Source organism: Poromitra crassiceps, assembly GCF_964638095.1.
Source record: "Poromitra crassiceps genome assembly, chromosome: 4".
In the NCBI taxonomy this organism is placed as follows: Eukaryota; Metazoa; Chordata; class Actinopteri; order Beryciformes; family Melamphaidae; genus Poromitra; species Poromitra crassiceps.
The window spans coordinates 18,982,666-19,009,722 of NC_139626.1; the positions used below are offsets into that span (position 1 = coordinate 18,982,666).

Here is a 27,057-nt window from a genome sequence, read left to right on the forward strand (position 1 = left end):
TGAGTGTGTTGGGAGAAGCCCCCCAGATTAAAAGCACAGAATGCAACGCAGGGCTAGTTCTCAACACTTTATTAAAACAAACAAATTAACATTGAGTGCCAGCCACTTTTGGAAGACGGATGCTCCCAGTGCCAGCCCTTTCAGAGCGTTTTCAGTGATTTCTCGAGGCCCACAGAATATTGTGTGATATTACTATGTAAACACCGAACACGCCCAAAGAACGATGAGACTCTATTGTATCATCAGCAAAAAAAAGTTTATTGATATCATTTTCCGTTCTTTAGTTATCAGCCGGAGAAGATAGGTTGTTTTCAGCAAAAACAGATGTTTCAAACTAGAAGCTGAGATAATCAGCCTTTTGTGAAATGAAGCATTTCAAGCACATCACTGACTCTGAAGCTAATATTTTCTGATGTAGTGACACCTCAAAAATAATTTCCTTCAATAAAACAGCGAAAACAAAGGAATTTTGTTTGGCAAAATAATATTTTTTAGCTGCAACCAGCAGCGCTGGCCCGTGCGTGCGCAGACCCTACACTTTCTTGCTGGTCTTGATTTACTGCTGGTGGGCATCAGATATTCTAGCTTGCCAATCTGTCCATCGAGCCTGCTGTCTGGGTCTGTCTGGGTTGGTGTTGTATGCTGCCCTGCGTGCCCCACCCCTCTCAACTGCAAACCCCTCCTCCGTGGGTGTGGCTCTGGTGGCTCTCTGCTGCGTTTGCTCTGCACTGAAAACCCAGCTTTTTCACAGCGTTCCGCGTGTATTTGTCACCGGCTCCCAGCGCTTCCAGTTGAGAATAATAACAACTCCACAACTAATCATGTGGAGGGGCTATCGCAGCGGACACGGAGGGACTCAATTGTGGGAGCAGATTGGCTGCTGCAGGCACAGCTAACGTTATGCTTCATGCATATCGATGCATACCGATGCGGTTTCCATTTCATCACGGGGCTTCTTCTGCTGTTTTTCCTCACCTTTCTCTAATCTGGAGAGCACTGTCGCCACCTAATGGGTCCGTAAAATAGGTTATACACATTCAACATGCCCCAAATTTTTACAGGAGATGTATCAGGCTTTGATCCACGTCCCACCGTCAAAAAACGCAATTGACGACTTTAGTCGTCATTGGTACTCTACGTTACTATTTGAATTGACGACTATAGTCGTCATTGGCACTCAATGAGTTAAAACAAGTTATTTTGATGCTGTCAATAAATAACCAGATTATCCTCTCCGATTCAGACAACTCAGAGAAGTAGCCTTTCAAACTGCCTTCATATACTGTGCATCTTTTCCCTAAAGGGAAATCACTTGGTTGGAATGAATATATGAGGAATGATTGGTTTTGGATGTTTATTCAAATCACTCCAGTGTATTGTAGCTGTCAACAGAGTGTCAAACATCAAATTGAAAATGCTTATTTTTTTAACCCCTTCTTGAGCTCAAAATCGGTATTCAACATTCTGCATTCTGTAACTATAGCCTCCTTGAAAAACATGATATGCAAGATGTGAAACATTTTATTAACTATAAGAGAGGGCGCTATCTATGGCTGATTGCCTTCGAGTAGAAAATAATGGCGATTTACTGGAGGAAAATAAACAATACAGGCTGTACATTTAAGCTGTCTACATGACAGCACGTCATCAGAATGTAAATTCTGAAGGATGAGAAGGCTGGGCCTCTGCTGTAAGGAACAACCAATTATTCCTCCTTACAAAATGAATCAACCACAAGATTAGCATCACTAAAGGAATATGAAACCATTGAACACCAGCGGAACCTTTCATCTAGACTAGAGGATTCAGTGGCCTTGACATTATCATGAACATCAAAGCCTTTGAAGAAAAAGCTACTGTGGTTGTTAGGGATCGCAGGGTCGGCTCTGCTCCGGAAATTTCACTCCATGGAGGTTGCAAATATAAAACAACGATTCAAAGTCATCTGCAGGCGAGTGGTTTTGTGTCAAGGCCAATAATTGTCCCTTGGATGCCTTGATAACTTCGGTCTGGGAGGAATAGTCCAATGCAACCTCATCCTTTGGAGCCCCATTGAGCATATACAAATACATAACTTTGACCTTCTCTGTCTCTAACCCTCACAAAACTGAAATTTTAGTTTATATTCATGTCACTTTCACCAGAACGCACTAATCTATGCATGCATGGTGATCACCGGTGACATGAACCAGACCTGGGTCCTGAATCCTGGGTTCACCTCTACACACTTCAGTTAGAGCAGCTACAGTAGATTCCTCTCACGATATGACCTCTTACACACTTCACACTAGTTGATTGCTCTATTGCTGACAAAAAATGTGTTATTTGCAATTCGCTTTGGATAAAAGTGTCTGCCAAATGACATAATGTAATGTAATGTAATGTTAGCCAAAGAGATAATATGGGGGAGAAGTCTACTGTGGCTGCTCTAACTGAAGTGTGTAAAGAGCTAATATGGTGAAAGGAGTCTAACTGAAGTGCTCTAACTGAAGTGTGTAAAGAGCTAATATGGTGAGAGGAGTCTACTGTGGCTGCTCTAACTGAAGTGTGTAAAGAGCTAATATGGGGGAGGAGTCTAACTGAAGTGCTCTAACTGAAGTGTGTAAAGAGCTAATATGGTGAGAGGAGTCTACTGTAGCTGCTCTAACTGAAGTGTGTAAAGAGCTAATATGGTGAGAGGACTCTACTGTAGCTGCTCTCTAACTGAAGTGTGTAAAGAGCTAATATGGTGAAAGGAGTCTAACTGAAGTGCTCTAACTGAAGTGTGTAAAGAGCTAATATGGTGAGAGGACTCTACTGTAGCTGAAGTGTGTACAGAGGTCATATGGTGAGAGGAGTCTACTGCTGCCCCGCCGATTGAAACAGCGGCGAAGCCAGACCCGGAGGCCAGGAAGGAGAGCGCCGAGCCTGCGGCGACAGAGGCGCCACCGAAGGACGGACTGGAGAGCAGCTGCCCCACACCAGGGGAACCCCCACCGCAGAACGGATCGGGCCGGCAGACCACCACGTTCCCTAAAAGCCCATGAGTGACTCCTGTGAAAATGTGTACAGAAGAATACCTGCAAACAATGAACATTATTATATTGTGCTATGGAAGCCAAATGTTATGGAAATATATATATTTATCCACATTTTCTTAAATTACCTTTAAACAAGAGGTAAAAACACTAACACTATATACGTAAGCTCCCATCTCCCAGCATAGGCCTACTCTAGTCAGTGGAATAGTCGGCCCATGACCAATAAAACAAGTCTGTAAAGAGGTTCTGAGACCAATGAGTGAGCCAGGTTTTCATGATTTGATTGCACAGTGAACTATTCTCATCAGTGTTTAAGGAGAGCGCTGCCTGTTCTAAAAGTGATTCTGAAATCTCTGTGTGTCACTGGCTTCTCTGTGGAGGCAGTATCCTTCTCCCTGTTTCCCCCAGTGTTTCCTTTCACATGTATTAGCTGTCAGCATTACATGTTCTGCCTGTGGCATGGGCAGAAACACAAGCAGTACAAATAGGCTGTCAAAGAACTACTGGTAGCACTTTACATTACAGGTCAGTAACAACATAATAGGGGTAATAGTGTGATAATAAAGATGTAATAATTATGATATAGCCTACCATGTAGGCTATATAGAAATGTAAAAGCTGTGTTTCATCTAAAAAAAAGAACACCTCACCCTATAAGATCGACTATAGGCTAGCCTACATTTTCCTCTCACCTGTAGTGCTATTTATCCATCTAGATCGCTTTGTGAATAGCTTATATAAAACATGCCATATTTTATTTATGTAACATTTTCTTGTTTGGGAAGGAGCGCTTTGGACTGTTGTTTGAGTTGCTCTTTTGGGCGTGCCTACTAGCCTACTACACAATGACGTGTGGCCGATCTGATGAGCCTACACTGACCAAGATGCTTTGCGCTCAAATCTACTTCCAGTTCCTGGTTACTTCCTGGCTTCCTTTAGCCCAACTGTCAGCTGTCTGCAAGGTCTGCAACCGTCTGTAACAGAAACAAACAGCAAGCGACTTTTGGGCTGTGTGGTCGCTGCGACGAGGTTTGTGCCTTTCTTTTCTTTTGAGCCTTCCATCATTGTTTGCCTTAAATTGCACCAAATACTTTGAAGGGGTAGTTAATAGTTGGTGAGCCGTCCATCAACGTTATGCCACACTCCATTCAAAATGTGGCAATGGCGTGATCTTCAAGATCTTGCTCCTTGGCAAAATTGTACACCATCTAAAATCTGAGTTAATACGTTTTCTGAATAACGAGTAGCTACTTTTCATTTCGGCTTTCTGAAGCTTTCAGCCTTCACAGCCATTTGCGTTGGAATACTTGGAAATGGGTTTAGTAGCTAGTAGCTACTCAAAGCCTCGAACACAGTGCACGTGTTTGACATCTACTGGACAAATAAATGTACTGCAACCAAGACACGTGCTTTTATTATTATTATTATTATTATTATTATTATTATTATTATTATTATTATTATTATTATTATTATTAATAATTCAGGCATTTTATGTGTGTGTGTGTGTGTGTGTGAGAGAGAGAGTGTGAAGGTGTGTGTTTGTGTTCATAAGATACACACACACACACTTACCCTCTATGCCAAATTTCAGCCCTCCGCACCTGCCATCCTGCATTCTGAAATTTACCCCCCCGCCCACCACCCCCTTTTAGCCAGTTGGCATGAACACAAACACACACCTACACACACGCACACACACACACATTTCAGCATCCTAGGGCAAAAACTGTGGCCACTAAAGGGTGGCGAAATTTTTGTGTAATGACCGACCGATAAGAGTGACTTATAGAGCTGCTGGTCGCAGCTAAAACTATCAACATTTGGCGGCAGTGTATTGATAACATATCACAAGAGGAAGTATCGCAATATATTCCAGTACTGATATTTTGTCCCGCCCCTAGAAACCCCCCCAATGTGATCCAGAATGGAGGACTTCAGGCGGACATACCTGCGTCTGTGTAAAGAGGGAGGCGTGGAGCCCCAGGAGTCTGTTGTGGCTAAGCTCCAGGAGAGCAGGGGGATTCAGAGCTGCAGACTGGACCTGAGTGGACAGAGCCTGTCTGTGGACACCTGCTCTGTGCTTGCCAGGGTCTTCCCTAAAGACACGCTATTTACCGAGGTGTCCCTCAGTGACTGCATGCTCAGCGAGGAAGGTGTGTGACACTGTGAACTATGGGGCATTCCTTTATAACTGGGAAATGGGGATCTGACAGTTCAAAGGTCATAAGCTCGAACGGTGACGTCACCAGTGCTCGTATTTTCCCTCCCAATCTAGTAGGAGCCTCAGCAGGCCCAACCTCAAAAATCCAAGATGGCTGCTCCACGCAACAAACAGTAGCTAAAAATCGTAGTAAATACTGTTTATTAGCAATTCTGTCTTGTTTGTGTCTCATTAAATCAGCTGTACAGTGCACACACTCAGTGCACAGATAGAAGTTAGACAGTGCTGAGCACTGTCTAACTTCTATCTGTGTGGACATGTTGTTGCTGCAGTGTTTGTATGTGCGAAATGCCGCGTTATCAACTGTTATTGCTAATGATGGCTAGCAACCGGCTCTGACTCGTTTAAACGGATGTGACATAATTCAACAGTGAACTTCCCAGCTCCCAGTTTTCTGCAAATGGAACGCTAACAAAACGGATGTGACGTCATTCAACCGCCACATCCCAGTTTGTTTGCGATAAAGGAATGGGCCAATGCATACGAGGCCTGTGTGTTTTACTTATGTGGATTAGAGTTAGACTGGTGTTTTTCTATGTGGGTTAGAGTTAGACTGGTGTTTTACTATGTGGATTAGAGTTAGACTGGTGTTTTTCTATGTGGGTTAGAGTTAGACTGGTGTTTTACTATGTGGATGAGAGTTAGACTGGTGTTTTACTATGTGGATTAGAGTTAGACTGGTGTTTTTCTATTAGAGTTAGACTGGTGTTTTTCTATGTGGGTTAGAGTTAGACTGGTGTTTTACTATGTGGATTAGAGTTAGACTGGTGTTTTATTATGTGGATTAGAGTTAGACTGGTGTTTTACTATGTGGATTAGAGTTAGACTGGTGTTTTACTATGTGGATTAGAGTTAGACTGGTGTTTTACTATGTGGATTAGAGTTAGACTGGTGTTTTTCTATGTGGGTTAGAGTTAGACTGGTGTTTTACTATGTGGATTAGAGTTAGACTGGTGTTTTACTATGTGGGTTAGAGTTAGACTGGTGTTTTTCTATGTGGGTTAGAGTTAGACTGGTGTTTTACTATGTGGATTAGAGTTAGACTGGTGTTTTACTATGTGGATTAGAGTTAGACTGGTGTTTTTCTATGTGGGTTAGAGTTAGACTGGTGTTTTTCTATGTGGGTTGGAGTTAGACTGGTCTTCTGGTTGGCTGATATAGCAGCCACTAATTGGCCTTATTGAAAAATTGGCCAATCAGTGTTCACCAACTAATCAGTACATTCTTAAAGGGCACCCTTTCTGATTTTCAAACCGCTTTGTATCATTACAAAATATGCAGTATATATGCAAATGAACAATGTTTAACTTCCTTCCATCTTGCCGGGCGCACGTTTCATGAATCCCACGCACGATTTTCTTATTTTCCTCTTATTGCTCTTTGCAAGAACAAACAATTTATAAGAGAAAAATAAGAAAACATTTATGTATATGGTTTTGGTTTTGTTTGTCTTTGTACGTTTGACGGGTTTAATTGTACTAAATGGCATTTCACAGTAGGCACAAAGTAAAGACCCATAGATGATGTTTTGCAGTCCATGTGACAAGTCATTTATTCTAACACTTAAGAACGTCTCTTGCCATGCATGTGTGTCACTCTCAGGTGCCAAGGTCCTCCTGACTGGACTGTGTGGAAACACAACTGTGAAAGTCTTGGATCTGAAGGTAAGACCAGGCAAATTAGGCTGCACACCGTCACCCAAAAATTTTGGTAACACTTTATTTTATCGCTCTGCAATTTCCTTGAAAGGAGCTGTTCATTTCTTAGGGAGTTTCCTTGAAAGAACCATTATGTAGTAGTCATTATATATAAAATTTGAAATTAGAGTAAGGAATAAAACAAATGACTATTATAAATTATAGGAAAAATTACTTGGGTTACCAAATGGACTTCTGCCTATTATTTGTCCAATAAATAAATAGTTTATTGTTTTGCCGTTCTTTCCAGGAAATTCTTCTAGAACAACTTATGACCAGGGTATACAGAAAAGAAACTGACCGCAATAGTTTTCTTGATTTTTCCAGTTATCATCCCCCCAGCCTCAAAAAAGGTTTACCCTACAGTCAGTTTTTAAGGGTTAGGAGGATTTGTAATACTGACACTGTTTTTGAACAACATGCCTCTGAACTGTACACACAGTTTAAAGCTAAAGGCTACAGTAATTCAGTTCTTGATAATAGCCTCCAGAGGGTTAGACATTTGAAGAGGGACAACCTACTAGTACCTAGGACGTCTTCCTCTAGCGATTTTAATATTGTGTGTGCCACTACTTTCTCTCCTGTGTCCCAGGAAGTAAAAAAGAGTGTTCTGAAACACTGGCACATTTTGCACAGTGAGCCAGCCGCAAGTGGGCCATATTTACACCAAGCCGCCTCTTTTCGCTCTCAAAGGAGCTAGAAATCTAAGTGATGGGCTAGTCAGAGCTGCCTGCCACACACGGCGCCTTGTTCATTTTTTATCTAATTTACCTAATGGCAATTTCCCTTGTTCTAAATGTGTTCAGTGTAATGCTATGATCAGAGGGGGGTCCTTTTTACACCCACACTCAGGTAAGAAGTTTTCTATCAATAGTATAATTACATGTAAGACTAGGTTTGTTGTCTATCTTTTGAAATGTCCTTGTGGACTGTGTTATGTGGGTAAAACCACAAGAGAGCTAAAAACTTGTGTGTCAGAACACAAAAGCACTATTAGGAACAAAGAGGAAAAGTCTTCAGTGGCGAGACATTTTAATTCTGCTGGCCATGATGTATGTTCACTCAGGTTTCAAGGGATTGAATTTGTAGCACCTTTGAAAAGAGGCGGAGATAGAGATAGAACTCTGCTACAGAGAGAAGCCTTCTGGATACACACCCTACAGACTGAACATCCTAAAGGTCTCAACGAGGAGTTGTTAGGATGTTTCCTCTATGTACTTTTTAACTTTATTTCTATATTTTCTATCTTGTCTACTTACAATGTGTCCACTAGACCCTCGACTGTATATTTCTATGTTTCTGCGTGTTCTCTGTGAAGGGCTATTGACAGGAAGCATATCCTGCCTTACTTAATTTAATTATTTCTAATTGTAAACAAATGTGTACGAATACCTGGTAACTGATTTGATTATTGAATGTAGTTCCGGTTTGACTGTATATAACGCTGATGAAGGCTACCCGCTGAAACGCGTTTGTTGTGCTGTACAAGCCAAGTATTAAAAAACCTAAAGGACTTTTTTGAGTGCTGTCCTTTTGTTCTTTTTTGTACGTTTCTACCTTGGCCCTGCACCTTGACTGACTTCAATTTTGAAGTGTGCTCGCTACTGCTCTTGTTTTACATCTTTCCAGGAAACTGCCTAAGAATTTAACAGGTCCTTTCAAGGAAATTGTAGACCCAGAAAATAATGTGTTGCCGTTTTGTTTTTCCCCATGAAGTACCGGTATATGCATAGATGCTCACTCAATGCAAAATAATGTTTACAGGGAAATAACCTGAGATCAACAGGCGCTGAGGTGTTGGGGAAGTTGTTGGCACGAAACAAGACTCTGAGAAGGTGAGGATTACGCACCTCAGTTGAGTGTGAGACTACCTCAAAATCTGTGACAAATCTGTTATTGGTTAAAGCTACACAAAGCAATATTTGTATGTAAAGCAACCCTGCCTCCTCAAGTGGGGCTGCTGCAACAGAAGCGTATAATAAGTGAATAATTTCAAACGGTTACCTCTCACTGCCACTTGGGGGCAGCCAACGTTGCAAAGTTGCCTTGTGTAACTTGAATCTCGCAGGCTTTGCATGTTGCTCTGTCACTGCACGCTGCTCACATGCCCCTCTGCAGGCTGGTGCTGGAGTGGAACGCGCTGGGGATGTGGGACGAGGCTTTCTCGCTCTTTTGCGAGGGCCTGGCCTCCAACGGCTGCCTGACCCAGCTGGACCTGCGCAATAACCAGATCAACCACAAGGGGGCCTCGGAGCTCGCTCTGTCACTCAAGCGGAACGGCACCCTGGAAGTTCTAGGTCAGTGGTTCTCAGACTTTTTTTTGGATACAGCACCCCCTTTTCCCTGATTTCTCAATCCAAGTGCCCCCTTTACCAACTACAACATTTTGCTTAGGAAAGTGAATGAATGATAACCCACCTTTTGAAGAATATAACATTACAAAATTAGTGTTGCAATAGAGTCCCACAGGAATGAGTCCGGAAGTAGCACTTCCAGTTTGTACGTGTAAAAGGCAATGTGATTTTTGCATGGGAATTTCGGTTAAATGCATGAAATAAGGTCTGTGGTTAACAAAAGTTTATGAAACAGTGAAGTTTGCGTTCAGCAACATAATCTTCACAAATGAGAACCACCTTTATGACTTGTGAAGCAGAAATGCGTTAACGTGATTTTCAGAAAATGCTTCAAAATCCCCATACAAAAACACTATTGCCTTTTCCCCCTACGAACCAGCATGGCAGCGATCTCTGGGTAAGCCTACAAAAATACGCCATCTCTGCGGTACTCTATTACGTAGTGCCTCCTGAGTAGACTTATTTTAACGTTTCATTTATTTTCATGATTTATTCTTACGTCTATCCATTTCCCCCTTTCTCTCTCCACGTAGCCCAGTTTGGGAACCACTGTCCTAGCTGATATATAACCCTCCCCCCACCCATCCCATTACGGACCGCTCTTGCTTTTTCAAAAGGAGGAAGGACTTCTTGTTGGAATGAGCTCGCTGTATTCATAGCTGTTTCACTCCCGCCTCCCGTCTGCTTTTTGTGGTAGATCTGAGGTGGAACAACATAGGTCTGCTGGGTGGCAGGTCTCTTCTGGAGGCTGTACAGCACAACAAGACCCTGGTCCAGGTGGAGATGGCAGGGAACAACATACCCAGCGACACACTCAAAGCACTTGGTAAGGTGTGTGTGTGCGCGCGTGCATGTGCATGCTGTAGCATTATGATTTCCGACTCTTTCCTTATACTGAATGTGTTGGGGCGGATTCACATTGGCTCCGGCTCACCGGATTGGCCCCCGCGCTCCACTCATTGTTAATGGGGGTAGTGGGGTAGTGATGTCATGGGCTAGTGGGGTAGTATGCTAGTGGGGTAGTATGGTAGCACCCCTATCGCTGATGTGACGAAAGTGGCGTTGAGGTGTTAAAATATATTGAAAAGTTCTTAAAAAAGGTCTTAACGGTATTGAATTTAACTTCAGGATTTCTGCATACCCTGTATTATGAGCCAATATCTCATCGACATTGCTTTGATGATGATTTTTTCTTTTAGCTAAAACATTTGCGGGCAATAACAGTGGAGAGGCGTGTGTGTGCGCGGCTTCAGCTATATACAACCACACCATCTCTCCCACACCTGAATTTGAGGGGGGAAATCAAGGCCACACACGACCCTGACTGACCTGTCTCTATTGTCCTCTACACTCCTCTCTGCAGTGAATGACCTGACTCTGACTCACCTGTCTCTACATAGCCCACATATTTCACCTATCCCAGCTATTTTGTGTGCAGAGAGCTCCCCCTATAGGATTTTCCCCCTCCCCATCCCTGTCATTTGGAACCGCAGCTCACAGCGGCTGTCTGAAGGCAGGCATCGCCGGCGTGTAAACGCCTCTCACTTGCGCCCGTTGCCTCTCGCCTCTCCTGGCACTGATGAAGCTACCATAGCATCTATCAGTTTGGCTCTGCTCAACGCTCGCTCTGTTGCCAACAAATCATTCATCCTCAATGACCTATTTATTAAAGAGAATATGGATTTTCTTTTTCTCACTGAGACTTGGCAGCGAGATATGGATTACGCAGTCCTAAATGAGCTTTGCCCTGCGGACTGTAGCTCTATATCCTCGCCTAGGCTGTCAGGCCGTGGTGGAGGTCTCGCAGTCGTTTTTAAAGACCGTTTTGTTTGTCGATCAGTAAACACAGAGACCTTCCCCTCCTTTGAACTACAAATAACTAAAGTTGGTCGGTTGAACCCGTTTTACTGTATTTTAATTTATCGACCCCCTGGCCCATCTGCTCCTTTCTTGTCTGATTTTACTGAGTTTTTATCATCTGTTATTAAGCTGGACAAAGTTTTAATTACAGGTGATTTTAACTTCCACATTGATGACGTCACCTCTAAGGCGGCGTCTGATTTTATTTCTATTACTGAGTCTTTTAACTATGTGCAGCATGTCTCTGGTCCCACTCACAGAGCAGGCCATACGCTGGACTTAGTTTTCTCCCATGGTTTAACTGTTGATAATGTTCACCTAGAGGATTTTCTGATCAGTGATCATAAGTGTGTTTTATTTGATGTAGTTTTTAATCTGGACTTGCTGCCCCAAAAGCGCACTGCTCATAGGCGCGTTGTCAATCAAACCACAGCTGAAAAATTTTCAGCCTTATTTAAGCCAGAAAACATGTCAAACTGCACTGATGTGGAGAGTTTTGTCCAGTCATTTAACGATCAGTGCACTGCTGTGCTGGACATAGTAGCCCCTTTTAAAAATAGGCTTTTTTCCTCTGGAAAATCATCCCCCTGGATTAATGAGCCTATACGCAGTTTTAAACGAAACTGTAGGAAGGCTGAACGCCTATGGAAAAACACCAAACTAGAAGTCCATCGGTTGAATTTTAAAGAGCTTTTAATCATTTTAAATCAAATGATAAGGGATGCCAGGACTGCCTATTTTACCGATCTCATTGAATCAAGCAAAGGAAACTCAAAGGTTCTCTTTGAGACTATCAACTCCATAGTGTCTCCTCCCTCTCCTAATGTACCTGTTTTTTCGAACATTGAGTGTAACACTTTTCTTAATTATTTTGTGGACAAAGTTAACAATGTAAGAGCAAGCATTCCTCCTTCAACCAGCAGCCATCCCACCATTACTCCCTCCGGCTCCACAATTCTGGACTCCTTCTCTCCTGTAACACTAGAAGACCTCACTAAATTGCTGCGTGAGACAAAGCTCTCATCTGGCCCGACTGACATTTTTCCTTCATCTTTGTTTTTAGATGTTTTTAATGCTATCGGCCCTTCTGTGTTGTCCATGATCAACCTCTCCCTTTCAACCGGCACTGTCCCCAGCCATTTTAAACATGCTACAGTTCAGCCTTTGCTGAAAAAAATGAATCTGGACCCCTCTCTCCCCAAAAATTACAGACCCATATCCAAATTGCCATTTTTATCCAAATTACTTGAGAAAGCAGTCGCAAAACAACTCACAGCCACCTTAGAATTACACTCTCTATATGACACATTTCAATCAGGTTTTCGTAAGCAACACTCAACAGAAACAGCTCTTCTTAAGGTCTCGAACGACATTATGATGGCGGCAGATGATGGCAAGTATACTATACTAGTATTACTTGACCTCAGCTCAGCATTTGATACGGTTGACCACAGTGTTCTTTTAAATAGGCTGAAACATTTTGGCATTTCTGGTTCTGCCCTGGACTGGTTCACATCGTACCTCACTAATAGACATTTTTCTGTATCTGTGCAACAGTTCATATCAGAATCTGCCTGTCTGTCATGCGGGGTGCCTCAAGGATCGGTCTTGGGTCCATTGCTGTTTTTATTGTATATATTGCCCCTGGGTCAAATTATTAGTTGCTTTTATGGTATTTCTTATCACTTTTATGCGGATGATATCCAGTTGTATTTTTCTTTTAAACCTGAAGAGACAAACAAATTGTCAATTTTAAATGATTGCCTGGACGCAATAAAAAACTGGATGGCTGACAACTTCCTCCAGTTAAACTCAGAGAAGACTGAGACTCTTATAATTGCTCCAGAAAATAAAGCGCCATACATTAAGCAGTGTATTGGGCCATTAGGCAACTGTGCACAAAACAAGCTGAGAAATTTAGGAGTCATTTTTGACACGTCAATGTCCCTTGACAGCCACGTGAGCCAACTCACACGCTCTTGTTTTTATCAGCTCAGGAACATTGCGAAAATTAGAAATGTTGTGTCCAAAGTTGAACTGGAAATGATTATTCATGCTTTTATTTCTTCTCGTCTTGATTTTTGCAATTCTGTTTTTACTTTGTTAAGCAAAACCTCTCTGGGCCGTCTACAAATGATTCAAAATGCAGCTGCACGGCTTTTAACTGGTACCAACAAGAGATCCCATATCACTCCCATTTTATATTCCCTACACTGGCTTCCCATTAAGTACCGCATTGATTTTAAAGTACTGGTTTTAACTTTTAAAGCCCTGCATGGTCTGACGCCACAATACATCTCTGATCTTATTATCCCCCACACAGCAGGTCGACCTCTGAGGTCATCTGTACAGTCCCTGCTTGAAGTCCCTCGTACCAATTTTATAACTCGTGGTGACCGTGCTTTTAAATCAGTTGCTCCAGTTTTATGGAATGCCCTCCCATTATCTCTGAGAACCATAGACTCTTGTGGCATTTTTAAAAAGCAACTGAAAACATTTTTATTCAGACAGGCTTTTGGCTAGGTTTTTAATCCCTGTTTTATTTCTTGTTCTAATTGTTTTATTTGTTATATTTTATCTATCTGTTTTATTTGTCTTTTAAGTCTATTGGTCTGTTGTAAGTTTGTATTTTGCACAGTGTCTCGCTACCTCTTAATCTGTAAGCCACTGTTTTTATGATATCACTACTGTTTTTAATACTGTAAAGCACTTTGTGATTTTGTATCTGTGAAAGGTGCTATACAAATAAACTTTACTTACTTACTTACTTACTGTCCTCTACACTCCTCTCTGCAGTGAATGACCTGCCTCTGACTTACCTGTCTCTACTGTCCTCTACACTCCTCTCTGCAGTGAATGACCTGACCCTGTCTCTACTGTCCTCTACACTCCTCTCTGCAGTGAATGACCTGACTCTGACTCACCTGTCTCTACTGTCCTCTACCCTCCTCTCTGCAGTGAATGACCTGACTCTGACTTAACTGTCTCTACTGTCCTCTACACTCCTCTCTGCAGTGAATGGCCTGACTCTGACTTAACTGTCTCTACTGTCCTCTACACTCCTCTCTGCAGTGAATGGCCTGACTCTGACTTAACTGTCTCTACTGTCCTCTACACTCCTCTCTGCAGTGAATGGCCTGACTCTGACTTAACTGTCTCTACTGTCCTCTACACTCCTCTCTGCAGTGAATGGCCTGACTCTGACTTAACTGTCTCTACTAGTGTCCTCTACACTCCTCTCTGCAGTGAATGACCTGACTCTGACTTACCTGTCTCTACTGTCCTCTACACTCCTCTCTGCAGTGAATGACCTGACTCTGACTTAACTGTCTCTACTGTCCTCTACACTCCTCTCTGCAGTGAATGACCTGACTCTGACTCACCTGTCTCTACTGTCCTCTACACTCCTCTCTGCAGTGAATGACCTGACTCTGACTTACCTGTCTCTACTGTCCTCTACACTCCTCTCTGCAGTGAATGACCTGACTCTGACTCACCTGTCTCTTCTGTCCTCTACACTCCTCTCTGCAGTGAATGACCTGACTCTGACTTACCTGTCTCTACTGTCCTCTACACTCCTCTCTGCAGTGAATGACCTGACTCTGACTGACCTGTCTCTACTGTCCTCTACACTCCTCTCTGCAGTGAATGACCTGACTCTGACTGACCTGTCTCTACTGTCCTCTACACTCCTCTCTGCAGTGAATGGCCTGACTCTGACTCACCTGTCTCTACTGTCCTCTACACTCCTCTCTGCAGTGAATGGCCTGACTCTGACTTAACTGTCTCTACTGTCCTCTACACTCCTCTCTGCAGTGAATGACCTGACTCTGACTCACCTGTCTCTACTGTCCTCTACACTCCTCTCTGGCCCTGACCCTCTCCCATGGTCCCCCCTCTCAGAGCAGACCATAGAGCATAACTCAGACAGACAGTCCACCCTGAGAGAGAGCCACAGCAGGACACAGGTTCTCAGCAAGGAGATTCGGATCCTTAAGGACCAGAAGGGACAGCAGGTAATCCACAAAACAACGCATTTACATTTGGAAGGTAGTTACACCTGAAACATTTGGTCTTTTCAGAGCTGTGTGACTGGTGCAGCTTTCAAGCTTTTTTCTTCAAGATTAGCTGGATTATTTCATTCTTTTCATCCCCCCCCCCATTCAACCCACAGCTCTCATATTATTATTATTAATGCCTTGATAGGGGATATTAATGATTGGTGCCTGAACGCCCCCGCATAAACTTTGCACAGTTTTTGCTTTGAAAGGTTGAGTTTAGAACCAGCCTATAGCTTCGACAGCCACAGCCACACCAATACAACATGAAATAATGATGCAATCACATGTGTTGTTTTTCTTGTTATTTCTCCTGCTATCAGTTCCTAAACCTGATGGATACCATAGACAGGCAGAGGGAGGAGATGGGCCGCTCCAGCAGGTCAGTGGAGGTGGGACTTGATAAAGAAGGGCTGTGGGTGTATGAAATGCGAACCAAAGAAAGCTCCTGGCTTCTGCTATGCCTCTGCTTGGCCTCTGCTTGGCCTGTGCTTGGCCTGTGCTTGGCCTGTGCTAGGCCTCTGCTTGTAGCCTGGGTAAACCCAGGCTCCACGTGACCTCTGAAACTTACGCTACAGGCATAGCCTGTGACGTCACGTTGAAGGCTGGGTTTACCCAGGCTAACACTGAAGTGCCTGGAAGCGCAGATAGTTTCCTTTTGGCGCCCTTGTTAACAGATTAGACTGTTCAGACTGGCCGCGGCGGTGTGCGCCCTGCAGCGGCAGTTTGGGCATCTGGTCTATTTTTTGGCGTGAGCCGCGTGCAATTGTGTGCAGCCAGGCAGGAAGTCAGTACAAGTTGTGACCGGCGCGGAGCAAGATGGAGCGTGTCTGGTGTGAACGGCCAGGCTGCTGCTCAAGCTAAATTTATGCTTGGCTGCGCTTTCGGAGTTGGTGTGTTTCCACCGTAATAGCAGAAATGTTCTCACATTCAGTAATAGGCAATTTTTCACAAAGTAAATGAGCAATGCTCAAAAACTACAAAATGGTGAATATTTGGCGAAAAATTTAATTGTTTATCCAAAACAAATGCAGCATGATATTTAAAAAGCATCAAGCCTATGTTTTGTTTTATAATACCCCATCAGGTCCACCACTATGCATGTCGGCCAACTCCAGGAAGCGCTGAACGAGAGGAAGTCTGCTGTCAACTCTCTCACTGCCAAGTAATCATCTCTTCTTCTTTTATTCAATATGCAGCCAATCAAGAGCTAAATGTATTAGATATTAGATAGTCCACATTATTAATTCTTAATCAGGCGCTCCGAGGGACGACTATTATTAGCTACTAAACAGACAGCCCTGGCTCTTATATTTATTCTTGCTGACCCACATACTGTTGTCCACTCTGTCGTGTTCTGTATGTGTACACCAATCAGGTATTTGCATGCTGTTGCTCTTGTATCTGGGATTTTCTGCAAACAAATCAATGTTAATATCTTGAAGTAAGGTAAACCACTAGGCATGCAATTATAGATACGATAACCGATATTAACATTTTGCTCATCGGACCGATACAATATTCTAAAAACTGAGTAACAACGCCCGATACCGATATGATTGCGGATATATCGTGCATCCCTATAAACCACTGCTGCACTAGTACCAAGAAAATTAACAAGCTGATTTGCATTGGAAACAAATGAAATAATCTTTTACTTAATCGTTTGTCAGATCTTTCACATACACACTAGATACCACTTTCAAATGAGTTTCATGCTCTGAAGCTTATGAGTATGTACATGTATATACTCAATACTATAGAGCTCAACAATGACCACCTACTTGTTCGCAGCTCGACAAACCCCCCATTTTTATCTTTTGTTTTTGCTCCAAGTGGTCCATTTTATGGTCACTCATGATTCAGTAGCTGGCTGGTTGGCTTGGTTCCAGGCTTAAAACTCTTTATATCAGGATTTTTCAAAACATCTATGGAGAAAATGAATGGGGAATTCTCTTATGGAACCGGAGCTTCGAAAATGTGGGCGGTCACTGTTGACTCAATACTATGGGTGGGACCATATATCGTCGCAGTACAATTCAAAATCAATATAAAACAATGTTTTGTGCACAGACTGCAGATGATGGAGGCCGCCCTCGCCCTCTCTGAGCAGAAAAACCACAACTTGGGAGAGCTGCTGACCCGCGTGAAGACAGAGAAGGACGAGCAGAGGGAACGGCAGAGCAGAGAGAGGAACAAAGTGCAGGAGGTATGGAGAGAGCGGAGATGGACTGGCCAGCCGGCGCTGCAAAAATGGCCACCTTAACAAGTCATTTAGCCTCATATTCACTGCAAGTTTGCCTCGATGTCACACCAGTCAAGAAAATAACATTATCACTGGTTTTTGGCAAAACATCATTTTAATAACATTTCACAGGATTCAGGCTGTCCGTGGGGTCTTAAAAACTATTAAAAGATGATTAATTAATTAATTGAGTGAAAATTAAGGCCTTAAAAAGTATTAAAAAGTCTCCATTTTATAGCTATTTTCCCCTGTGTAGTATTTTGGTTTAAAGAGTTTGTATGCTAAATTTGCATGAATTTATTTATTTTGCCCCTATTTTGCTCTTTTATTTAGCATGTTACTGTCATGACCTTTAATGAACCATACGACCCAGTCTAGGGGTTGGATCGCAACATACAATGTGACACTGGAAACCATGAATCGTATGATTTTATTGTCACATAGTACAAAAGTGACAATAGTGATGCTGGCTCGCCAACAAGCTAACAACAACAAGCAAGCTAACAGCCTAAACTGAAGGCCGAAGCCAAGGCTAGAAGACAGCATTGTTACGAGCAGCTAATACATGGAGTCGAGTCCAGCACCGCAATAAACAACAATAACATACCAGAGAATTAACAAGTAGATAAATAAGTTTGCTTGCAGTACACGGCTGTTGGAAGAAGTAAAAGTGAAGTAAAGTTTATTTGTATAGCCCTAAATCACAAGCATGTCCCAGAGGGCTTCACAGAGAATAGTCTAGCTAATTCTAGCTGACACAAAAGTATGAAATAAAAGGATGAGAGAGCAGCGGCACAGGTCAGCAAGCTAACTGCATCAACAGGAAATCCAAGGGTGTACGGTTAGTGCACATAGTGTGATAGATTCAAGTTCAAGTAGTTTATTTGTCATATGTATAATACAATGTATAAATACAATTAAATTCTTTATGCTCTGAGCACCCTCAGCCTTACACACACAAGGACATGGTCACAAAGACCGACAGAAAAAGGGTGTAGACCTACATAACTATGTAGGCTACACGTGATACAGACATGTCTGTACACAGTGCGTGTAGACGTAACACAAACCACGATACAGTACAATACAATAATGGTGCACAACAAAGTGACAGTGCGTTGCAGTGTGTGTGAGTCAACTGTTCAGCGGCATTCCATGCCTACCAACACGAGGGTCGCAGGTTCGATCCCCCGTGTTACCTCCGGCTTGGTCGGGCGTCCATACAGCCACAATTGGTCGTGTCTGCAGGTGGGAACCCGGATGAAGGTTGTTCAGGTTGCTGCACTAGTGCCTCCTCTGGTCGGTAAGGGCACCTGTTCGGGGGGGAGGGGAACTGGCAGGAATAGCATGATCCTCCCATGCGTCATGTCCTGCTGGTGAAACTCCCCGCTGTCAGGTGAAAAGAAGCGGCCGCACATGTATTGGAGGAATGTGCTAGTCTACAACTCACCCCCAATCGGCAGAAGGGGTGGAGCAACAAACGGGACAGCTTGCCAGGCAATTGGCCACATACAATTTGGGAGAAAACGGGATGGAAATCAGGAATAATAATAATATATACATTATATATAATAATAACAACAATAATATAAGAATAAGAATAAATGCAAGGAAAAAGACATCACAGTACTGGACAGAACAGAAACACCACAAAGATCAAAGATGGAGACTAAATAAAGAATCATGGTTTATCACTTGGGTTATGAGATTACATGGTTTGTTATAATGGATGTTTGTTTTGCAGTGAAACATGTTATTAACTGAGGTGTGTTGGTTGGTCATAATATCATAATTGCTCTCCATCTTGTAGGAAAGTGTGCTCAGAGAGGGCAAGCTCCTCAGGGAGATGCAGAACATGACAGAAACCAATGTGCAACTCCGAAACAAGGTATGACCATTGTGTTTTTTGCAGGACGTCCTCACAAAGAAAATGACAACATTGGTCGATTTTCAAGGTGGAATGCGCCCTCTTGCAGCCGTGCGAATAAGTGCATACATTTTACATGTAGTGCATACACCAGAGTCGGGAGCTGTAACCAGGAAGTAGCGGCGACCTCTGGCGGTCTTTAACAGTCTGATATTGAAATTGCTCGCTGACACGTAACACCTGGGACAAACGTCGCAGCACGTCACGGGAAGCGTCGAGCAGGAGCCTGGCCATTCACACCAGAAGCGCTCTGTTTTGCTCCGCGATGGCTCTGCGTCGGTCACAACTTGTACTGACTTCATGCCCACTCGCGGCTTGCGTCAAAAATAGGCCAGACAAGGAAACTGTCGCTGTAGGACGCGAGGCGGATGCTTCTGGTGTGTCCCCGCCGTAAGAGTGAAGGGGTGGGATTGGTCGACTGGTAACTTCCTTGTCTTTCAATCGAGAGGACCGGGTTCGCCAGCCAACATGTTTCGTTTTTAACAGTAACCTAAACCAGTGGTCCCCAAACTGGGGTACACGTACCCCTAGGCCTAGGGGTACGTGGAGCTACTACAGGGGGTACTTGAAAGAAAGGAGAAAATGTAAGAATAAATCATGAAAATGTTAAAATAAATCTGCTCAGGAGGCACTAATTGCAACTCTTTCACTCCATTTCTTATTTTGTAATGTTATATTGTTCAAAAGGTGGGTTATCATTCATTCATTGCATCATATGCTATAGTTTTGTCTTGCAGTATCCCAGTAAATGGGATACTTGGATTCAGAAATCAGGGAAAGGGCGTACTGAAGGCAAAAAAGTTTGAGAACCACTGACCTAAACCATAACAAAGTTATTTTAGTTGCTTAACCTTACCCAAGTTGTTTTAGTTGCCTAACCTTAACCAAAGTTGTTTTAGTTGTCTAAACATAACCAATGTTTAAACATAACCGACATGACATTTTCAAATTAACCGACGCGAGGCGTATCACCTGCACACAGCGTTTTGCTCATAATTATGTCGTTTTGGGAGTCATTGGAAATCGACCAATGTTGTCATTTCGGTATGAGGATGTATTGGTTTTTCTATGGTTGACTCGGTCAATGTGAGCCTCGTGTCTGTGTCTGTGTGTGTTAGGTGGAGGAGACGGAGCGCAGGTGCAAGTCTCAGCAGCAGCATATCTTTGAGCTGAAGCAGGAGCTGACCAATAGCACAGCGGAGCTCAAACTACGACTAGCGCAGGCAGAAGGTACATGTAACACACACACGCACACCCTTGTTTTATTCCCAAACTCACACAAGTACAGGCCAGCTTTATCGCATGAAAATGAGGAAGTGTGTCTTCTATGTCGCTCTCTAATAGACCGTTTGGAAATGGAGAAGAGGCGGTCCAAACAAGCCCTGGAGGACATGGACAGTCTACGCCAGAAAGAGGTGCAGCCCTGCATTTTTCTCTCTTCACATGTAGCCTAATATTCCATTGGTAATCTCTCTACTGTAATAAGGCGGAGTGGCGCATACAGTTGTCAACTGAAAATCACAGCAGCAGGATCTCTTGTCGAATCGCTAACACCTTACAAGTAGGGTCACTAAATTAAGTGTTCGTTAATGCTAAATAAGAATTAGTAAGCATGAACTCACCTTTAGTTAATGCTAATTAACTAACCCTAACCTAAACTATTAAATAATGAATGGGAAGTTAAAAGAAATGGCTTGCCACCTCTTGCTTGCTTATTTATTTATCAGGCTGTCTTTTCCTCCCCTCCTTCAATAGACCCTTCTCAAGGGGCCATTTTGTGTCGACAGGGTAAACACAGGTGCAAGCAAAACACTAATGAGGGTTTCAAACTTCCATGATTGGAATTTGGAAACCGTCATTAGTGTTTTGCTTGCCTTGCACCTGTGTTTATTCTGCCTTTTCGACACAAAATGGCCCCCGTGATAAGGGTCTATTGTAGCTGGATGCTGTACTAATGATGTAGTAGGATTTAGTAATCCTAAGAAACAGTCAAACTTTTTTTCTACATTTTCTTTGTGCAGGTGGACCATGTGAATCGCCATCTAGAAGAGAGCGAGAGAGCGCTGCAAGAACGCATCTTCAAACTGGAGGGACAGCGGATACAGCTGGAGGAGGTCAGATCTTGGAAAGAATGTCCATGTAAAAAAAGTTAAAATAAAATAAAACCCACAGTAGACCAAACACACAAAAAATAGTGAACAAAGTAGCTTGTTGTAACAGACTATACTTTTTTTGGGCTATATATGAACTAATGTCTAATTGGGATCATTTCTATAGAGCAAAATAAAGTATGTACCGGTAATAGGAAGTGTGTGTGTGGGTCTTGCAGGAACTGAGCAGGGCGAAGGCAGCATGTGTGACAGAGCGGGCCCAGGCAGAGGAAGAGCTGGCCAAAGTGCGCGCTCAAGTCCGCCTGGAGGAGGTGGGTGGTACTCTTCGATTAAACAAGATGAATGAAACTTTTTAAATGTTGCACAAAAAAAAGGCTATTTAGGTGCTTTCCATTGTAATGACATCTCAGATACCTGGCGGTGATGATGGAGGTTCCTGTTATGAAATTTGACTTGTCATTTTAAAGATATTTATAAGCCCATACAGTACCAGTGAATTGACATTCACCTCGTTTTTGCAAAATATCGCCGATATGCAACCACACAACGTTACTATTTTTAGCCATTTGGGATCAAATAAGCCATACGTTCCCACTCTTTGACAGCGGCGCTCACCTCCTTGCTCGTGAAAAAATGTAAACAGGAAGTTGACAAAAGGCTACCGCTGAGAATCATGGGAAACGTAAGTCCAGGAAAAAGGTGAATAAGTCAGATATTGCACCGTTGTTTATCGATCTATAAGCAAAGCTATGGGACAGAAATGATTACACAGTTATTGCACAGTTAACACATTTCACCAAAGTGTTCAAATGAAGTGATTAAGTGACTGGTTTAAGTGTTCGTCAGAGTGATGGCCTGTGGGAAGAAACTGTTCTTATGTCTGGTTGTTTTGGTGTGCGGTAGTCTAAACCACCTACCAGAAAGGAGGAGTTCGAACAGGTCATGTGACGTTCAGTGTGAGATGGGTCTTTGATGATCTTTCCTGCCCGTTTTTTGACTCTAGAGGAGTACAAGTCCTGGATGGAGGGCAGGGTGGCACAGATGATTATTTCTGCAGTCCTGACCGTCGGTGCCAACCTGCCCTCCATCCAGGACTTGTACTCCTCTAGAGTATTCTGCAAGGTAATGCGGCTATCCCTTGCAGCTAAACTGAGGAGGGACATCTGTGAATTCTATTTCCGGCTGGCTTACGCTGTTTTTCTGGGTGTAGCTTACGCAAATAGCGTAGCACAGAATCAGATGCCGTGCAACTGTATAGCAGCCAGGTGCTCATAGAACGTTTGAAAAAGAACATTAACCGTTAAAACAGGTAGAAACAATGACTGGGTTTTTCTTAATTTACACTAAAATAATTTGTCCAAAGTATGATCTAGGTAACTACTCTCTCTATGAATCTTCTCAGTTGACTCAGAGCCGTTGGTTTTATAGGGTGAGGGAAAGGTGTGTGTGGGGGGGGTCTTGGTCCTGTAGAATCAAACTGTTCAAATGATCTCATTTGAAAAAGTGCGTTTCAACCAGTAGAGGGCTAGTCTCTTAGAACAGACAAGTTGGCTTCCGCAATTTTCAAATGCTTCCACCATACCGTCTGTACTTCGTGGGGGAGAATCATGCACCAACTGGAATGGGAAGTAGAAAGGCGGGTTTTCCGCTCGTTAGTCCAATCAGAATCGCAGAAAGGCGGGTCTTCCGCTCATTAGTCCAATCAGAATCCAATATGCCGCATTTTTCGTGGACACACGTGTCGTGATTGGTCGGATTCCGTCAAACTTCTTTCCTGTCTGAAGGTTTTTTCCCAACTTCCTTGTGCATGTTCTGGGGGTGTAACGTACAGACTGTGTATAGCTGCATTCGCCGGATGTAGATGAGACAGTCTGTTTTAAGAGACTAGTAGAGGGCAGTCTCTATGCATGAAAATTGTAAAGTATGTAGAATTCAACATTTTCGACTAAAATGTTGAGATTTTGACCAGAATCCATCAACAACACTACTAAATTAGCCATATACATTGGTTTAAAGCTGGAGGGGAAGAAAGACATTTAACATTTAATAGTTGACCACTGAAAAGATGTGGTGACTCCCCCTGCTTTAGAGAGTTGCTAACCCTTTTCGTTGGTATGGCTCCCTCCCGGTTTCCCCTGAGCAGCAGGAGCGCGTCGCCTCCCTGGAGGAGCAGCTGCGCTCTGTGCGTCAGTCCCGTGATGAGGTGCAGAGTCACTGCTCCCAGCAGAAGCAGACCATCGCCCATCTGCAGGCCAACACCGGCCAGCAGAGCGTCCAGATCGACGGCTTACGACGCAGGATAGACCAGCTCCAGCAGGTCAGCACCATGACCCAACCTCCGCTTCTATAGAGCAGCTCCAGCAGGTCAGCACCAGATAGAGCAGCTCCAGCAGGTCAGCACCAGATAGAGCAGCTCCAGCAGGTCAGCACCAGGCCCCAACCTCCGCTTCTGAAAAATGGGAGTCGACAAACCAATGGCTACGTCCACTTTTTTTTTCATACAGTCTATGGTCAGCATCCACCTGTTGCACTAATAATGCCTAATACCTGAGGCAGCTGTTGTCTGAAATGCTATTCCTCATGGACGGAGCACTATGGCTCACTGAACTTCCAAACAAGTTCATATCCAAAAGTTTCTGTGGTCAGATTATGGCGATGACTGATACTGTAACTGTTAAGATATTTGGTCATTGTAAGAAATAGACGTAGGCCACTAAACTATCAGCTCAGAACCGCATTGGTCCTGAATGTTCCTCTGATGTTTCCAGATACATTTCAGAAAACATCCATCTTAATGAGTCATTAAGTCTCATGTTCAGTCTTATAATGTTATATTCACAGTTCAAACTTCACACTTAAAGCCCCCCTTCAGTGTATTTTGTCATTTTTAAGATATTTCATGTGTTGGGTTTTGCCCTGGTCTGTTGATTACCCACAGTGTTTGCCAGTGTATTTTGACAAATAACCTCATTTTGGGGGGGAAAGAAGAAAAAAAGAGTTGCATAAAGAAAGTAAATTCTCATAATAGTGAGATTAGGCTATATTGTAGGAAAATATCACGTTTCACAAGAAAGAATTCAGAAATTCAGGGACACTTAAGTCAGACATCAAGACATACAGACAGCAACGAACTGCAGCGCCAAAACACAGTTAGCAGTACAGCACTTGCGCGCCTCATGGCAAAAGAGGAAGTAACGTCGGTTATACTCTGTTGAATTAAACTATGGCAGGAGGCAGACTGGTGGTCAGTAATCCAAAGGTTATTTTAACAGTTAGGAATTAAATAAATAAACTATGGCAGGCAGACTGAGGTGCTCAGTATTTCAAACGTTATGTCAACAGTTAGGAATTACGATTAAAATGGAACAAGCATGGGATTAGAGCTGTAGGCCTCTTTCCTTTAGGATGTAGAGGGGAAAACAATAGTGGAATTTTACTGATAAAAGGAACATAATTCCTTCTGAATTCCTTCTGGAGAATTCAGATCAGTGGCCATTAACATTCTGCCAATGGGGTGAGATAATTGTTTCTAAAATATGAAGACTCAATACTTGCCGATGGACACTTTTCTTCCACTATAAAGGTCTCAGTGTGCGATGAGGATGTCTGGGTGTTGACCAGCGGGTGTTGTGTTGGCAGGAGTTGTCTGGTAAGGACCAGGAGAAGGTGGCCGAGGTGAGCCAGGTGAGGGTAGAGCTGCAGGAGCAGATTGGACATTTGCAAGCTGAGCGGACGGCACAGGGCGGACTCCGAGAGAAGATCAGTGCTCTGGAGAGAGAGATGAAAGGTGCTCAGTTTATTTATTTTTTATTTAAAAATATATATATATATATATTTTTTTTAAGTATGGAATTTTCAAATGGAAAATGTGTAGGAAGGAACCCTGCATTTCTAACGCCGTCTTGTCCTGACCCTGCAGTACTGAGCAGCAGCCACCGCGAGGCAATCCTGGACAAAGAAAGTGAGCTCTCCTCCCTGCTGGAGAAGCTACGGCTGCGTGAGGCGGAGATCCAGAGGATGAGGGAGGACGAGGCCCAGAGAGCCAGCTACCTGCACAGCGCCATCCTCACCTACGTCCAGGGCTCGCCACTACAGGGCCTCTACAGCAGCCCCAAGAAATGACCTGCAATCCTCAGCCACTTCAGCTTTCACCTCTGACCACCAAAAACATCTTCAAATCGTGTCAAGAAATGAAGGTCTTGGAATTTTGAAATTCAAACTGTGTAGGAATCCTGTCCTCCGGCCCATTTACTGCAACTCACCAGTACACATTTACATACCTGCCAACATTAGGCTGTGAAAAAGATGTTGAGACCCGTCCAAATTCAATGTAGTGCAGTCTGGCATTGCTCATGTTGTGTTTATATAGAACAGTGACAATGTTTGATAGACGTCGGAACACAGATTTGATCCACTTGAGCCTTTATTTCATATCTATCAAACAAAAAATAAGACTGTTGCTCCTCTGTGGCTTATGCAGAGAGCAATTAAACCAATTGACAAAATGTAATTTGCTGTTTTTTGCAATATTTGTGGAAGAACCTCCTATTTTCAACAGCTGATGCAGTTTTTTTTGTATATGAATTGTTGCTTTATATCTTGATATTGTTTCAGAAAATCAAAGATTTCATTATTCCCTTGATATATACATTTTTCAGGTGCGTTTTTACCATTTTGCAGTATGTTTTAGATTATATTTGTTTTTTTCTACCAGTAAAATAATAAAATGCAATAATTTCTGTATGATTTCTAATTATTTCACTTATGTGTGATTCATTTAGCTGGTAGAGGCTAATGTAGTTACATTTGCCTGTTTTACAGATAACCGTATAATATCTGGTGTGGCGTGTAGATGGTGTGGGGATGGATGAGGTCACTGAGGCATCTTGGAATTGCAGCCAAAGAGGTTTAACTGTCAAGATAGTAACTTCCTGTTCCAGGCTATGGCATCCTTTGTCTACTAGATGTTGCGCCTGCACACATGTTGAGGTTCAGATTATAGGGGGTTTTGAAAGCTGATAGCAGTCTTTTTAAGTGATGTCATTTCTGGGTTTTCAGATTCTATCAAAATAGTTTTTTTTTCCTCTCTATGAAAATTAATGGGATTCTTGGATGCCGTTTGTCAATTGCTCTGTTTTTGTTTAAATGGGTGAAAATAATGCAAGTAGAAATTATATAAGACAGCTATGATATATATATATATGCTGTCGTTTTTTTATCCACCAGAATCCACCTCAATAAGGACACAAATACATGTTGTACTTTAATTGAATAGTTAGCCTATATTTTCTGCTACAATATATTGTAGCAATATATTTTACTTTTTCCTCTACATTTCCCTGACAGCTTTAGTTAGACTACTAGTTACTTTGCAGATTCAGATTACAATACAAGATATAAATTCACAAGCTACCCTACCAGCAGATAAAGTAATACAATATGTAAATAAATTAAAATTACCTACACATTTACCAGATGCAAAATTAAATGTTAATATTGCATCAATTATTATAATCCAAAATATATTTTAATTATTCTGAAATTGGCCACTACTACTTCGA

The 27,057-nt window shown here is 42.8% G+C and overlaps 1 protein-coding gene across 2 annotated transcripts; it reads left to right on the forward strand.

Annotated features, from left to right (window-relative positions):
- The first annotated feature begins 3,958 nt into the window (after positions 1-3,958).
- On the forward strand, positions 3,959-26,204 carry lrrc45 (leucine rich repeat containing 45). Of its 2 annotated transcripts, none has more exons than XM_083634477.1 (18): positions 3,959-4,049; positions 4,925-5,176; positions 6,847-6,908; positions 8,706-8,776; positions 9,060-9,238; positions 9,993-10,121; positions 14,972-15,171; positions 15,537-15,595; positions 16,301-16,378; positions 17,287-17,422; positions 19,269-19,346; positions 20,504-20,615; positions 20,730-20,800; positions 21,407-21,499; positions 21,715-21,807; positions 23,640-23,813; positions 25,136-25,283; positions 25,416-26,204. In XM_083634477.1, exons 2-18 carry the CDS (start codon positions 4,948-4,950, stop codon positions 25,616-25,618), a joined length of 2,115 nt encoding a protein of 704 aa, XP_083490603.1. In that variant the 5' UTR covers positions 3,959-4,049; positions 4,925-4,947; the 3' UTR covers positions 25,619-26,204. The 2 variants fall into 2 exon arrangements, with proteins under 2 accessions (XP_083490603.1, XP_083490604.1); XM_083634478.1 differs by having other exon boundaries at positions 15,059-15,171.
- The last annotated feature ends 853 nt before the right edge of the window (positions 26,205-27,057 follow it).

Bases quoted from the DNA above. Each gene is read 5' to 3' on its own strand.
- lrrc45 (XM_083634477.1), top strand. From the start codon at position 4,948: ATGGAGGACTTCAGGCGGACATACCTGCGTCTGTGTAAAGAGGGAGGC. The intron at 20,616-20,729 runs GTACATGTAACA...GCTCTCTAATAG, and splicing joins ACGACTAGCGCAGGCAGAAG to ACCGTTTGGAAATGGAGAAG. The intron at 20,801-21,406 runs GTGCAGCCCTGC...TTCTTTGTGCAG, and splicing joins ACAGTCTACGCCAGAAAGAG to GTGGACCATGTGAATCGCCA.